Source organism: Colias croceus, chromosome 1, assembly GCF_905220415.1.
Source record: "Colias croceus chromosome 1, ilColCroc2.1".
In the NCBI taxonomy this organism is placed as follows: domain Eukaryota; kingdom Metazoa; phylum Arthropoda; class Insecta; order Lepidoptera; family Pieridae; genus Colias; species Colias croceus.
The window spans coordinates 1,237,729-1,253,392 of record NC_059537.1 but is presented as its reverse complement, the minus strand read 5'-3'; the positions used below and the strand labels follow the sequence as shown (position 1 = coordinate 1,253,392).

At 33.9% G+C, this 15,664-nt stretch overlaps 1 protein-coding gene across 3 annotated transcripts in view; it reads left to right on the top strand.

Moving 5' to 3' along the window:
• The window catches only part of LOC123695281 (zinc transporter 2-like), a 34,263-nt gene that overhangs the window by 17,742 nt on the left and 857 nt on the right, over window positions 1-15,664 (top strand). For 2 of the 3 annotated variants that reach the window (XM_045641084.1, XM_045641067.1), the window contains exons 2-9: window positions 9,624-9,784; window positions 10,093-10,197; window positions 10,780-10,900; window positions 11,240-11,419; window positions 11,907-11,997; window positions 13,161-13,313; window positions 13,704-13,835; window positions 14,845-14,953. In XM_045641084.1, the coding sequence (XP_045497040.1) occupies window positions 9,624-9,784; window positions 10,093-10,197; window positions 10,780-10,900; window positions 11,240-11,419; window positions 11,907-11,997; window positions 13,161-13,313; window positions 13,704-13,835; window positions 14,845-14,953 (1,052 nt within the window). Of the gene's footprint in view, window positions 1-4,705; window positions 4,843-9,623; window positions 9,785-10,092; window positions 10,198-10,779; window positions 10,901-11,239; window positions 11,420-11,906; window positions 11,998-13,160; window positions 13,314-13,703; window positions 13,836-14,844; window positions 14,954-15,664 lie in introns of those variants that run through there. The other variant, XM_045641076.1, reaches the window with a different exon arrangement.

Here is a 15,664-nt window from a genome sequence, read left to right as displayed (position 1 = left end):
CTTTTGAAGTTGGAAAGATTTCGGAATCCTTGGAATATTTAAACTTTAAGATTTATAATATATTATATAGTTTACCCGCATAAATATAACAAGATAAAAATATGTGATTGCGTTTAATGCGATGCATTGAGTTATAATCTTAGATAAAGGATGCAACTTTTATTTGGTGTAGAAGAACAATTTACTACCTACAAGGAATAAATTAATCTTGCATTTTATTTGCTTAGGTACATTTTAAATAAAAAACTGATATGTACAATTTTTTTTAAATTAATATTAAATTAATAAATTAAAATATGTTACCTAAACTGTTTGTGAATTAAAAATTAAATGTATTTATAATATTAGAAACAGATATGTATTTACTTGATTTAATCAATTTTTTAAATCCTTATTAGAATCTTATAGAAAATAAAACTTATTATAATATTAATATTAATAATTATTGTAAGATGAAAAAATAAATTACTTAAATATAAAATATTGCTAAATTAAGAATGTGTTAAACTCCCATTCATTGATAATGTTTACAATGGAATCCTGTTATCTCTTTTTTGATACAGAATTTTAAAAACTTAATTCATTTCAATTACCTAATTGATAAAACTTTTAACAATAACTGTTTGTCCTCAACATATTTAAACTTAGAAAAATAATGAAAAGTTTTGTATTAGGTACTCTGATTTATACTATCATAGTATTTTGATGTTTCATTTCTGTTCTTATCATAAACAAATGGTATTTAAAATTAAAATATGTATATTTTTATAAGGATTGATTAGATTGATTAAGGTAAGCTGTAAATTAATTAACTATAATATTATGGACCGTATTGTATTGAAGATGTGACTTGGAAATAATTTATGAAACAAATCTAGGTATTCAAAAACCAAATATAGCACATGATACATTGGGTATAACCATAAAGTCCATGAATCTGTTTAAAACATGTTTTAAGTCTGGTTTAACCATAACAAAAACAAGTGAATGTTTTCACTGTCCAGTTATTGCTTCAAAGAAACCCATTTGTATGGAATCTTGCTGCTCACTTATTGTCATTATGCAGTCATATAAATATTTTTATTAGATCATAATTCGCGATGTTTTAGAAACAGGTTTGAACTTATTGTTTGTAAAGTCAAAACAATAATTCAAGGATGAATATTTTAAGAGAGTAGATTGTTTAAAATTTTTTACTTTGTGTTGGTTTAATTCTCAACTTTTTCTCAAATTTTGAATCAAAATGTTTATACTGTTTATTGTTGAATTACGACTTTCTCATAAGATAACTTAACATTACATAATAATATGATGTTATAAGATTATTAATTTACTTAATTCTCAGCATAGTATCTGTTAAAAATTTCTGATTTACGTTCATACTAGACAGTTTTCCCGCGTCTTTTCTTGCGTGCTTTTCACGTCGTCGCTATTACTACAGTGTATTTAAGTTATCTTCGCAATTTCGTCTTTATTTGGAACAAGTGATAACTGCGTTAAAAACAACCGACTTCAAACTTGCACTTGCAAAATTTACAAATACCTACAGACAAAAATGCTCATAAAATAAAAACTACTGGGCCTATCCGAATAAAATTTTTATGGGACCAATTCGACACCATACCGCATCGAACAAAAAAAGAATCACGTAAATCGGTTCAGAAACCTCGGAGTAATCGGTGTACATACATAAAAAAAATATATATATATATATACCGGCCGAATTGATAACCTCCTCCTTTTTTTGAAGTCGGTTAAAAACCGTAGACTACTTAGTTCTTCAATACGACCATAGATTACTAAATAGTAAATAGGAACATACATAATAATTACGTCAATATGTCTACGTACCTACTTAGCGTAGAACACCTATAATATTAGTAAATTATTTTTCTTCCGTACATTTAGTTTTGCTATATACAATTTTATTTAATACCTTGACGGTATCTCATTATTCAATATTCTATGATTACCGTCGCGACTCGCGACCCGTACCACGTTAAAGGTCGCTACGTGAGACCGTTGTGCTGATAGCTGTCACCTTATCAAAAAGGACGGACTACATTATTATAGTATAGTTGAGTATATTTATTTGTGTTTAAATATCACGGTTGAATAGGTATAATGTCTATAGTATTTTTTACGAATAACATTTACAGTAATGACGGAGTGCGTAAGTCAGCTTAATCTGGTCATCGAGAAAAAAATAACTTCAATTTTATCGTACCTTGGTATATTCGAATTGCAAATAAATTGGGAACAAAAAATATATAAAAAAATATTTGTTTGAGCTCCGTAGTTGTGATAATGATCCAATATTCGCTTTTCTTCAATATGATAATTATATCTAGAAGGTTTAGCCTGCGCGTTTTCATTTTTCCTCTAATATATTTATGTACAAGTTCTAATAGAGATATTCCCTATATAAAATATAACAAAACTTGTTAATTATACACAAGTAACGTCGTCTATATAATAAACAAACCTCTCAAGGAAGTGCGATGCGCAAACACGGCTATCATTAACAACTGCCTTACATAGATATCGGTATTTACTTTGGGTAAGCGACTGTGATATGTTACTCCGATATTTCCCATAACGCGTTTATATATTTTATACTTACCTAATATATTATGTGACATTATTTTTTGTCGTGTGTACCTTCATTCTAAAGGAAATTATTTTTATTTTGTCAAAAGCAAATTCCGGAAAAAATTATTTGTATATGATATGGTTGTCATATTATCTCCTACAGCTCGAACGAAGATTTAGTTGTTTTTAAATTAGTACAAAAAATAAAAAACAAATACCATATTTACCATTAATGTTTCCGTGAATACCGAGCTAGCCTAAGCACTACCAGTTGCCTGAAAGAGATAGCTTCGGGACCATTGTGGGATAATAATTATATACGTCACCTATCACTTTGCTGTACCCTGTCTGTACCTATGCTTGTGAATATTTTTTTGGTGTGGTACTAACATAAGTTCTAATAAATACAAATACACAGGTATTAGGTACTTACCTAGTAGCTAATCAAAACAAACTTCCGTTTAGTGCAAGGCATATGCTGCGAAATTATACAAAGGTAAATATTGAATCAAGATCGGGTCTGCCCCCCTAGCCAAGTGGCTTTCTGTTAGCGTAGCGTTCAATAGAATAGACTACGAATGTATGAGATTGACGTAAGCTGTAGATACCTACGTACGTATATTATCTACAGCTTACGTCAATCTCATACTTCATTTCATACATAATCTCATACGCTACGCTAACAGAAAGCCACTTGTCTAGGGGGGCTGATTGCATCATGTTACTGTTACAGCACTTTGTTACATTGTTATCGACTTTTGGTAAAGATTGCGTTCATTGGATTTTTTTATCGATAGAACAGTTTTGAATAAAAACGAAATAAATAATCTTTCTTCTATGTAGTTTAGATAGTATAGCGTTTTGAATAACGGAATAATCTTTTTCAGCTTTTAATAATATAAGTACCGTTTAGCTACTACTATGTATTCTGTGGCTAAGGTTAGGTACCTCGGCAGTCACGAAAACAATAACGACTAATAGCTAAATAAGAACATCATAGGTACCACCATGAAAAATTACACTTTTTGTGGCATTCGAACTAAGCATCGTTTGCAATATTTTATCCGACACCAAAACACAAGGTTATCAGTTGATAGTTTGATACATTCATTGAGTTTGTTTGTTTACAAATAAAACGTTATAAATTTATAAAGAATAGAAAAAAATCGATCACGAGGCGGTCACCGTTTTTAGTTTAAAAATATTATGTTTAGTTTTCTTCAGTTACACTAGATGGCGTCGTGGGAATTAAATAAATTCTGGAACTTTTCAGAATATCCATAAAATTAGACATCTTAAAAAAAGTAGGAATAGAAACAAGTTTTTTATTAATACCACTTTGTGTATCCGTTAAATGTAGATAAGACGTACATAGGTTTAATGTATTGAAAGAATACGAAATGGTTAAAATATTTCAGTGACGCTCTCAGAAAGACAATGATTATTGAATATAGGTACTAAATATATGAAACAGTTCACAAATCACTACATATACGGGCTCAAGGTTATAGATTTATACTAAAACTTCAAAAGGATTACCATTTTATGATTTTCCATAACGTACCTATCTACTTACTTAAATTTGTTTATGATTTTATCGATACTTTTCATGTAAGCGGGCGTGTCCAACGCGACGTTTTCGAACTGTAGTTTATACCTTTATTATTAGTGCAGAATGCAGATTTAATGAAATAAAAATTCAATATTAGATGATGGTACATATTAACATAAAATTATACTGTGAATAATAATCACGTAGTTTGTTACACGTTCATCGATGCACGTTAATGTTTCAAATATCAATTTTAGTTTGTTCCTCAAATGATTCTTTCTTCCCTGATCACAATCGGTCACAGTTGCAGGATATAAAGTTATTGACTAAATGTATAGTTAACTCACTTTATAGGAACCACCAACTGCTTACCCCATTTCCAAGAAACTCTAAAAAGCACTTTAGTGACTTGGTATTAAATTTTTAAGTAATTCCCATAGTTACCTATATTTTTCGAGTTTCTGCCGTTGGTCTGACCAGGCCCCCACATTCGATCCCTTATCTAACCAGCAGTATTTGCATCGCGTTATCTATATTTAATGTAAAGTTAAGGAGCGCCCGACTTGTGATAACAACATATTAGTATGTGCGTCAAATTGATCTGAACTGCTGGTGATTTGATAGTTTGTCGTGATGGATATAGCGTGATCATTGTTTTATTGTACCAACATGACCGAGGATCAGAAACCGTTGTTACTGTGAGTCTTTTTTTATATTTTATGTATGTACAGTATGAAAGAACGCCTTGTAGATAAGAGTGTGTAATTAGATGTCTAGAAATCAAATACGTATCTAATGAATGAAGTACTTTGTAACTAGAGAGTTGAAGTTATTTACTCCGTGTTTCAAATACTTTTCAACAAACATATGGTGTAGGTATGTGGAAAATTTGCAGTTTTAAATGAGTAAAGTTTTTCATATCTTAATCATATAATAGGCGCGTAAAACAAGATAACAAACACCACAGTACACACTACATACCTCCAATTTCAGCAATCATAAATTATTTTCAGTCACTATACATATACCTTATTTGTTCTGCGATCTGTGTTTGTCTCGTGTTGTCATAAATCTTAAATCCATACTTACTAATATCCATACTAATATTATAAATGCGAAAGTAACTCTGTCTGTCTGTCTGTCTGTTACTCAATCACGCCTAAACTACTGAACCAATTTTCATGAAATTTGGTATGGAGATATTTTGATAACCAAGAAAGGACATAGGCTACTTTTTATCCCGGGAAAATGACGCAATATCGGAAATCCCACGGGAGCGGGAACTATGCGGGTTTTTCTTTGGCTGCGCGGGCGAAGCCGCGGGCGGAAAGCTAGTTCTTTATATTCATAATTTCATAGTAATAATTTGTTTACACATTAAAGAATTGAGTATTAAATTATCGACCTTCCTTATCATTCAACTATTGGCCCACGTGGTCTCATTTTTAACTAGTATGCGATTATAGTGAAGTAGGTATCTATACATTATACGCATGTGAGTATTTTAAAATCACTCTTAAATATAGTATCATTATCATTCTAAACATTTGTTTGCGTAGGTACCATTGTTTATTAATTAATAATTACGTACCTATGTACTAACTACGAATTTATACATCTTGATTGTAGCGAAGCCTATACTGCCACAGATTAATAAATTCATAGTTACTACTTAAGTAAATAAAAAAAATATATAGAAAAACACGCTTTAATAAGATGAAATAATTGTATTGCCGATCCTGGAAAAGTAAGTGTACAAAGTTTGAATTTAATGTGACCATATAAGTTTGACTATCGAGTCTAAAGGAGACGGTTACATACAAACATTCAAATGAAGCTAATATAAGCGTGTTAAAAACCTTATATGTATACTGTATGTAAAATGAAAGAAAGGCATTTAGACTGATTGTTATCATAGTACAAAACGCTATTAGCCTGTTAAGGTCACAAGACGACACGTGAGCGTGATACCCACGTGGTGAATCATCTAATGCTATGTTCAATATCCACTCAATGTAAAAATTGAGTGCACTTCTGTGTGCATACTTGTGTATTCGAATGCAATTGTTTATGGCGTGTTCTTGGGTAGTTCTTTGTCGCGGTCGCGATGGTCGTAGTAGATGTCTTGATTTTAAGCTATTGCATAGCTTCTATCGCGGGCCTTGAGCGCGGGGACCGAATCGAGAAATTCCGTAACGAAAAAACCTCACGCTCCCCACTCTGACGGGCGGAGGTGTGGCTTGAAGGCATAGCATGCAATAGCTTTACCGCGGCAGTCCCCGAGTGCCACACGTCGTTTTTAGGGTTCCGTACCTCAAAAGGAAAAAACGGAACCCTTATAGGATCACTTTGTTGTCCGTCTGTCCGTCCGTCCGTCCGTCCGTCTGTCAGGAACGCGTGGAGGTATGATGCTGAAATTTATATCAATTACTCAGGTCTACTGTCCCTTGAAGCTGTGAAAAAAATCAAACTTCTAAGCCAACGCAATCAAAAGATACAGCCGTTTATGCCGCAAATTTTCGACACTTGCAAGGGAATCAAAACCTTCAGGGTGCTTCCCGTGAACTCAGAATCTTGAAATTTGGTACGAAGCAACGTCTTATAGCATAGATAAAGGAAAAATTACGAAAACCATAAATTTTTAGTTACATTACAAAATATATATTTATTAAGCTATTGCATAGCTTCTATCGCGGGCCTTGAGCGCGGGGACCGAATCGAGAAATTCCGTAACGAAAAACCTCACGCTCCCCCACTCCGACGGGCGGAGGTGTGGCTTGAAAGTGTGGAGGAAGGAAGGTGGAATTCCTCCATCGAAAAAGGAGGTTTCTCGACCAGTCTACTCGACTGGCCGGCCGTTATGGCCCCAATATGGCCCCTGTGTATGGCCCCAATGGATGATGTCAGAAAGTTGTATATATAGCTCTGTACCGAAAAAATTTCGCTTGCGCGATTCAGAGCGAGGTGTCGCTACAAAGGCATAGCATGCAATAGCTTTACCGCGGCAGTCCCCGAGTGCCACACGTCTTTTTTTAATAAATATAAACTTATTACTTTTTTCCTCATGAACGCGTAGAGCTATCAAGTTTAAAGTAATATCAAATACTTAGGTCTAATTGCCTTTAACCCTTGAAAAAAAAAAGTCTAAGTCAAAGCAAAAACGCAAAACGCAAAAGTACAACCTGCCCGCAAGGGAATTAAAACCTAAAGACCACTTCCCGTTGACATAGAATCTCGAAATTTGGTAAGAAGCAATAGCTTACAGCACAGGTAACAGAAAAATTCAGAAAAGCTTAAAATTTTAAGTAGTTATACCACCAAAAAAATTGTGATTGTAAACATAATTATAGTTACAGCAATGACCGCGAGTGTCGTAATGAACGAACTTTGTAAACCTTGCAGGTTTGTACGGAACCCTCGGTGCGCGAGTCCGACTCGCACTTGGCCGGTTTTTTTAATGAGTATCAAGTCACTTATTCATATTGATACATTTCACACTAACTATTGCATATATTATTAGGTAGGTATACTATAATATTACTATAAATTATCTTGAACAATAGATACAACTGAAGTAAATTCTGGCTAATTAGCCACATATTACCTACGTAAGGCTCCTGGAGTGCTACAAGCGTATGGCAACAAAATATTGATATTGTTAGTATTGTGTTATTGATTTGTTCAATCACAAAATTGAAACAGGAAATACAAAGTTAATAGATTTGCGTGCCACTTACAAAGGAAAGTAAATAAATGTGGTATTGTTGGGAGGAAATATCTTCAGGGTCGTGATCTTTATCGTTTTACTTAGGTATACGAATTCAGAAAAGGAAAATAAAGTTTAACTGAGAAATTATTTTGAATTTATCCTGAATTATATTTCAATAGAGCAACTATGGAGTTCTTAATTTGATCTTCTGTGTAGAAACTGCATTCTAAACCGGTGTTAAATCATAAATTATATAAAATATTACCTAAAGCACACAAAGCATGATGAATTCAAAAGCTCTTCTTGTTTAAGTGTAGTTGAACTAATTAATGTTTTAGTCTCAGTTTTATTATAAGTAAAATTTTGAAGTGAAAACTTCTTTAGCGGCGTTAGGTATAAAATCTTAAACTCGCGTCAGGACACGTACGCCTGATCGAAAAAGCGAAAGACGGATGTTTTTTTTTTAGCCCTTATATTCCATGCGTAAGACGGATACCATTCCAAAATATCAAACATGCTGAACGTTAATAATCAAGTTTTCACTTCTGCCGGCACTCCCGGAGTGCAACCCGTCTTTTTTTTTGGTACATTAAGCTCACAGGGAAAAGAGAGAAGAATAATTCAACGAAAAATAAAATTGGTAAATATTACCTCTAGGAATATTTTTAAGAAATGATTTCCGGACACCAATACACTCCCTAATTTCACAAGGTCGATAACAGGTCAATAAACTGCGGCACAGATAACCTATAAATCTTAAATGCCGTAATATTTTTTAATCATTGATAAGCGACACGTTTTGTATGTAGTCTGTTATAATAATCGAAACTTATACGTGGACGTACTGATTTTGATAGTAGATCCGTAATCCATCGATGTAACTAAGTATCAAGTCGTTGCGATTATCAGCTGTAAGTTATATCTATATACCTAAATAGTTTTTTTAACTATTTATTTTGTCTAAAGAGAGGTTCAGTTGTTAAGGATTAAATCAAGTTGTCAAAAAAATGTTTTTTTTATATATACCTATCTAATAGAAAAAAAAAATATCTATAATATATTATTGACGTAAGTGGAACGAAATTTTCCATTTAATTAGTTTATATGTAATGTTAAAGTTGTATACGTAGTATATTATTATTAGTCTGTGGTTAAAGTAGGTATGCAAAACTTTTTGCATGACCTCGTCGTCAAGGTTGTTGAAATTCAGAGCGAAACCTTCAAGTGGGCAGGTTCCTCCTTGATCTAGTAATTAGCGAATGCACTTATAGACCTACAATCACTACACAATACTTATACAATATGAAATGTGGTCAATGTTCGTCTGTTTGTCAGTGATAAACTAGAAAACTACTGACGCTTTTCATCGATGGACGCAATGATGCATAAAAGTGTAATAATTATTCAATTAGATTTGTTTGGTTTGTATTAATATCGTGCAAAGTCTTACTTATCTTTCTTTTATCATTTAACATAGCTTTATCAAAAACCTATTATTTACGTAGTTCGAAGTTACATTCTAAAAATCTGCCAATATTTTTTTGTTATTTTAATTGAGCTATGAATACCTATGTATCCATTAAACTCGTTTATCAATTCTTACCTAGAATACAAGACTTCTTTCTGACGCTCTTTTAAAACGTTAAAATATATTATCACCAAATAATATCATAAGAGGCCTGTGTCTCAGCAATGGGAACATATTATTGAACATATACATGATATGGGCCGATGATGATGATGATGAATTTATATAAAAATTATTTCCAGCTACAAAGATGGCAAAGCGTCGTACGGCACGGAGAGCCCGGCGCGAGGCAGGCGTGTCATATTCTGCGTACACGGCAACCCCTCCACGGGATGCTGTGCGGTGATCGAGACGAACCCGGACGGTGATGAGACAGGCAACGGCAGTATTAGCGAAGTGGAACGTGAGTGATGATGATATAATTAATTGTTAAGACATTTTCTGTGTGTCATTACAAATGTACTATAACAAGACTCACAATCTCCTATTGAAAACGTCATCAACTATTGTCCCAGCGGTGCTGTATAAAACGTTCATTGAAATTAGTATCTTTTTTCGAGGCAATAGTGTTCAAAGTCTATTGTATTGTATAGAAAACTCTGCCTAATACACGCATGGACAGAGTTTTGCTTCGGACACTTTGAGCGTGATAATGCATCGCATTATTTCCACCGCATTTTTCATCTATCTATAAAAAAAAAATATTTTCAGGGCATTGTCACAGATCGCGCAATGAAGAAATAGACAAACGGGCCAGAAGAAAACTTATTATAGCCAGTATACTGTGCGTCGTGTTTATGATTGGTGAAATTGTCGGTGAGTTATGATGTTTCTGTACTTGATAATGTAGCTTTGTATATTGTTTTTTAAAGTGAAACTTTTATTACATCGTCTCAAACTTTTTTGTCTGTGTAGCGCATGTCGCGTGACGCACGATACGTACGATAATTATCGTACAAATACGATAATTTTTAGTTAAATATCTATAGTGTGAAAAAAAGTTTCACTTTTACCGTGGTTTCATAAAACCACACAACATTTTTTTCTCAACGATAAATAAAACAACGATAAATCTAGTTTATATTGCTCTAAGATTCATTGTTACTTAATTAATATCTACTGGGGAAAATACTACTAGCCTGGCCATAAATAAATAACAGTATTTTGTTTGACATTATTTACAGAAATTTCTATATAAAATTAACTACTAAATGATCATATTACGTTATCAAAACTTATGTTGTAAACTTTACAAGCTAAATCGCTGTACATACCTACAAGTTGTTTAAAAAAAATACCTATAGATATGTTAATTCCAAATTCGGAAATCTTCATATTAATTATAAATATGCCTTTTGGAAACTTTAAAAAATATACGTATAACATGTATGTCTGCAGGTGGTTATCTATCAAACAGTTTGGCCATAGCTACAGACGCGGCGCACTTGCTGACCGACTTCGCAAGTTTCATGATATCGCTGTTTTCTTTATGGGTGGCTAGCAGGCCGGCTACCAGGAGGTATGTATTAAAGTTGTATATAATAATCCTGTGTATTATGTTGCTTTTTTCGAAGATTCATACAGGGGTTCACATACCCAAAAAATGAGAACTTTCTGATTCTCATTATCAATTTTTGTTATACGCATCACACTGACGTTTCCCTTCTTATGATTATGTCGTATTCCTTTTCTTGAAAAGACGAGATATTTTCTGTTAAAATAATTCATATTTAAGTATCCAATTCCAGTGTGCAACTTATATTTTTTTCATTACACACCATTTTGACAAATTTTACCCTATCCTAGATTTTTTCTGATTTTTTGTAATTTTGTTGTGATTTTTCGTAATATTTCCCAGGATGCCATTCGGCTGGTACCGTGCCGAAGTCATAGGAGCACTAACATCAGTCCTGCTCATATGGGTGGTGACCGGTGTGCTGGTGTACATGGCCGTGCAACGAGTCATATACGAGCAGTTCGAGATCGACGCGACTGTTATGTTGATCACCTCTGCCGTGGGGGTCGCTGTTAACCTCGTGTGAGTGGGGAAATGGGAGAAATGTGGGGAAAAAGTGTCTTGGGAAATAGGGGATAAGTGTCTTAGAAAAAGGGGAAAAACATTCATCAAAATAGTGACTACGTATATATACGAGCTTCGCGCTTATAGCTTCGAGGCTATAAAGTGCAATTGAGTTCGCATAAGAGCTCAGTGCCTGCGGCAATAAATTGTGCATAGTAATAGCGGCTCTTGTTCCTAAGGTATAAAGTGCATATTAGCTTGCATAATTTTCGATTTCTCTCCCTCTTATGCGTAACTCTGTTTCAAATCGACAATACCGTACGATTTAGTATTAAACAATCATTCCTAATAGGCAGCTAATTGAACAATAATAATAATAATTATTGTCTAAAATGACCGGAAAGGATATTGCAATAATTCAGAAAATATGTTATTAGATTATTGTCTACCATTATGTATCTAATTTAAAAAAGGAATAAATATAAAAAAAAATGTTTATTTACAGTATGGGACTCACACTCCATCAGCACGGGCACAGTCACGGCGGCGGGCATGGACACTCTCACGGTGGAAGCAATCCGGTACTCAATAATAAGGTAATATCTCACTTCTTATATTAGATAACTAGCTTCCGCCCGCGACTCCGTCCGCGCGGATGTCGGTCTTTGCGTGGATGGTTTATTTCTCCATTTTGAGTAACTCGGACAATGACATCTTATAAATATCTATTGGACCCAAATACGGCTAGGCCTATAATAATACGCAACGTGTGTTCGCGGTACCTACTACAGAACAACGTCTATGGATAACTGAAAAATTGAGATTAATTTTTTTTTCTACGTATTTTTTCAGGATAAAAAGTATCCTATTTTACGCCCAGGATAATAAGGTATAATTATACCAAGTTTCATCGAAATCGAACCGCTAGTTTTCACGTGATGTAAAATATTATTATTTTAATATTATTATTATTATTTTTTTTAGTTTTCACATACAGACAGACAGACAGACAGACAAAAATTTTTTTAATCACATATTTGGGTTTGGTATCGATCCAGTAACACCCCCTGCTAGTTATTTTTTCAATATTTTCAATGTACAGAATTGACCCTTCTACAGATTTATTATATGTATAGATATAGATATTATGACAGTGAAAGTTTGTGAGCATGTATGTTTGTGCCTCTTCAAACGAAAACCATGCCAATGATTTTCAAGATACTTTGCACTGGTATAGCTTATGCATCAAAATAATACATAACCTATAGAAATACTTGCTTTTGCACGGGGTTTGTCTCCGGGTGAAACCGGCACAGTTAATCAATTAGCAATAGCAAATATACATGTACCTCCTACGCTTCTTTAAATATTGGCTATTGGCTAATAAATAAATATATTTATTATTATCACTTTAAAGTATAAAAGAAAGTAGCTGTCGCTGTCAGTCCATACCTATTACCTATGTACTTATGCTTAGATCTTTAAAACTACGTAACGGATTTTGCACAAAGCGGGCGAAGCGCTGAAAGATAGTAAGAAAAGTAAAACATCACTACATAATATAAAACAAAATCGCTTTCTCTGTCCCTATGTCCCTTTGTATGCTTAAACCTTTAAAACTACGCAACGGATTTTGATGCGGTTTTTTTAATAGATAGAGTGATTCAAGAGGAAGGTTTTAGTATATAATTTATTAGGTTTTAGACAAAGCGGGCGAAGCCGCGGGCGGTAAGCTAGTGTTTAATAAATCCAATTCCAGAAAGAGCGACCGGACTCGGACGCGGAGAGTTCGTCGAGCCACACGCACGAGCGCGGAGAGAATATCAACGTTCGAGCGGCCTTCATACACGTGCTCGGAGACTTTCTGCAGAGCTTCGGCGTGTTTGTGGCCGCTATTGTTATTTATTTTAAGGTAAATTTTGTCTTAAATCCCCAAAAAATGAAAAAAAAGTAAAGGTAGTTGAATTTTTCGAGGTGAGGGTAGATTTTTGTTGTTCGTTGACCTACAATTAACAGCTAGACACACTATCATGCTACAATGTGTCCGTAGAAAAACACTGCCTTCTCTTCTAATAGGCAAAGTTTTATATTGAGTGCGCAATAGATTTTGAACGTTATTGTGACGCATTAAGGTGTAAACTTGAATCTACTTTGCATTGTTAATATACTTTTTCTTTTGATAATCTAATGTTCTTTTCAACATACTATACTAAACTTATTTTAGTACCAAATTGAGCAATCTTCATTCATTCATTCGAGTCCATAATTTATATTATGCCGGCCGTCCATAATTTATTTTCAGCCGGAATGGATCCTAGTAGACCCCATATGCACGTTCCTGTTCTCCATCCTGGTGCTGATCACCACTTTCAACATTATCAAGGACACGCTGCTAGTGCTCATGGAAGGATCGCCGAGAGGAGTCGATTTTCAGGTATGTGGTGTTTAAATTTGAATATATTTGCATGTTTCATTTGAACTAGCTTTCCGCCAGCGGCTTTGCCCGCGTTGTCAAAGAAAAACCCGCACACTTCCCGTTCCCGTGGTATTGAGACCTGAGGAAGGACAGGTCCTTTGTTCTTCCTTAGGCTATCTCAGGTACCAAATTTGAAGTAAATCCATGTAGTACTTTTTGAGATTAGTTCGAACATACTTATTTATTTAATTGGAGAGCTTACAGAAACAATTAAACCCGCGTAATATATTATAAATTAATGACATATACAATGGTAACATTAACAATTGTTTCCTCTACGTCTCACAGTGAACATAAATAGAAAAAGTAAAAGAAAAAACTCACTTGTACAATTATTGATATCTGTTGCAAGGGAGCCAAATACTTAAAACTAACACAGATTTCTGAAATATTAAAATAAACTTTGGGAAAAGCATTAATTAAGCATGTACTTATCCAAAGTTTGAAAAATTATGCATATAATTGGTTTATTAAACTTACAGACAAACAGACAAAAATTCTTAAAACTATATTTTTGGCTTCGATATCGATTCATGTCCCAAATATTATTTTATACTAGCTTCCGCCCGCGACTCCGTCCGCGCGGAAAAATGAAGATTTATTTTTTTCTACGTAATTTTCCGGGATAAAAAGTATCCTATTTTATGCCCAGGATAATAAGGTATAATTATACCAAGTTTCATCGAAATCGAACCGTTAGTTTTCACGTGATGTCTGAACATACAGACAGACAGACAGACAGACAGACAAAAATTTTTTTTATCACATATTTGGGTTTGGTATCGATCCAGTAACACCCCCTGCTATTTATTTTTTCAATAATATTTTCAATGTACAGAATTGACCCTTCTACAGATTTATTATATGTATAGATTCAATGTACAGTTTTGAATTTCCTACGATTTTATAATATGTATAGATATGTACAAAAACGTATATAAATAAAATATAATTTGTTGAATTGCAGGAGGTAGCGAACACGTTCCTGTCGCTGCCGGGTGTAGTGCGCGTACATAATTTGCGCATGTGGGCGCTGTCGCTTGATAAAACTGCGCTCGCTGCACATTTAGCTATACGTATGTATTACTAGCTGCTCCGCGCGGTTTCACCCCCGTGGCTGTTGCCCGTAGCGTGATGAAATGTAGCCTATAACCTTCCTCGATAAATAGGCTATCTAATACCGAAAGAATTTTTCAAATCGGACCAGTAGTTCCCGAAATTAGTGCGTTCAAACAAACAAACAAACAAACAATCAATCAAACAAACAAACAAACTCTTCAGCTTTATAATATTAGTATAGATTTATTATTTACTAGCTTTCCGCCCGCGGCTTCGCCCGCGCAGTCAAAGAAAAACCCGCATAGTTCCCGTTCCCGTGGGATTTCCGGGATTAAACCTATCCTATGTCCCGGGATAAAAAGTAGCCTATGTCCTTTCTCGGGTATCAAAATATCTCTATACCAAATTTCATGCAAATTGGTTCAGTAGTTAAGGCGTGATTGAGTAACAGACAGACAGACAGACAGAGTTACTTTCACATTTATAATATTAGTATGGATTTATATACATGTGTTATAATATGATTATTTTATGTGTGTTATGCCTCAAACTGTGTGAAACATTATTTGTATAACAATGTTGGCTATATTGAATAGTATCTAAAAATAGTGAGTTCAAAAGTAAGAGTTTAGAAAAGAGATGAGTCTCTTTTAACCATTACTTTCATATAAATATATATTATAGACTATTTAGGTCCCCTATCTAGCAACTTCTAATGTATAATTACA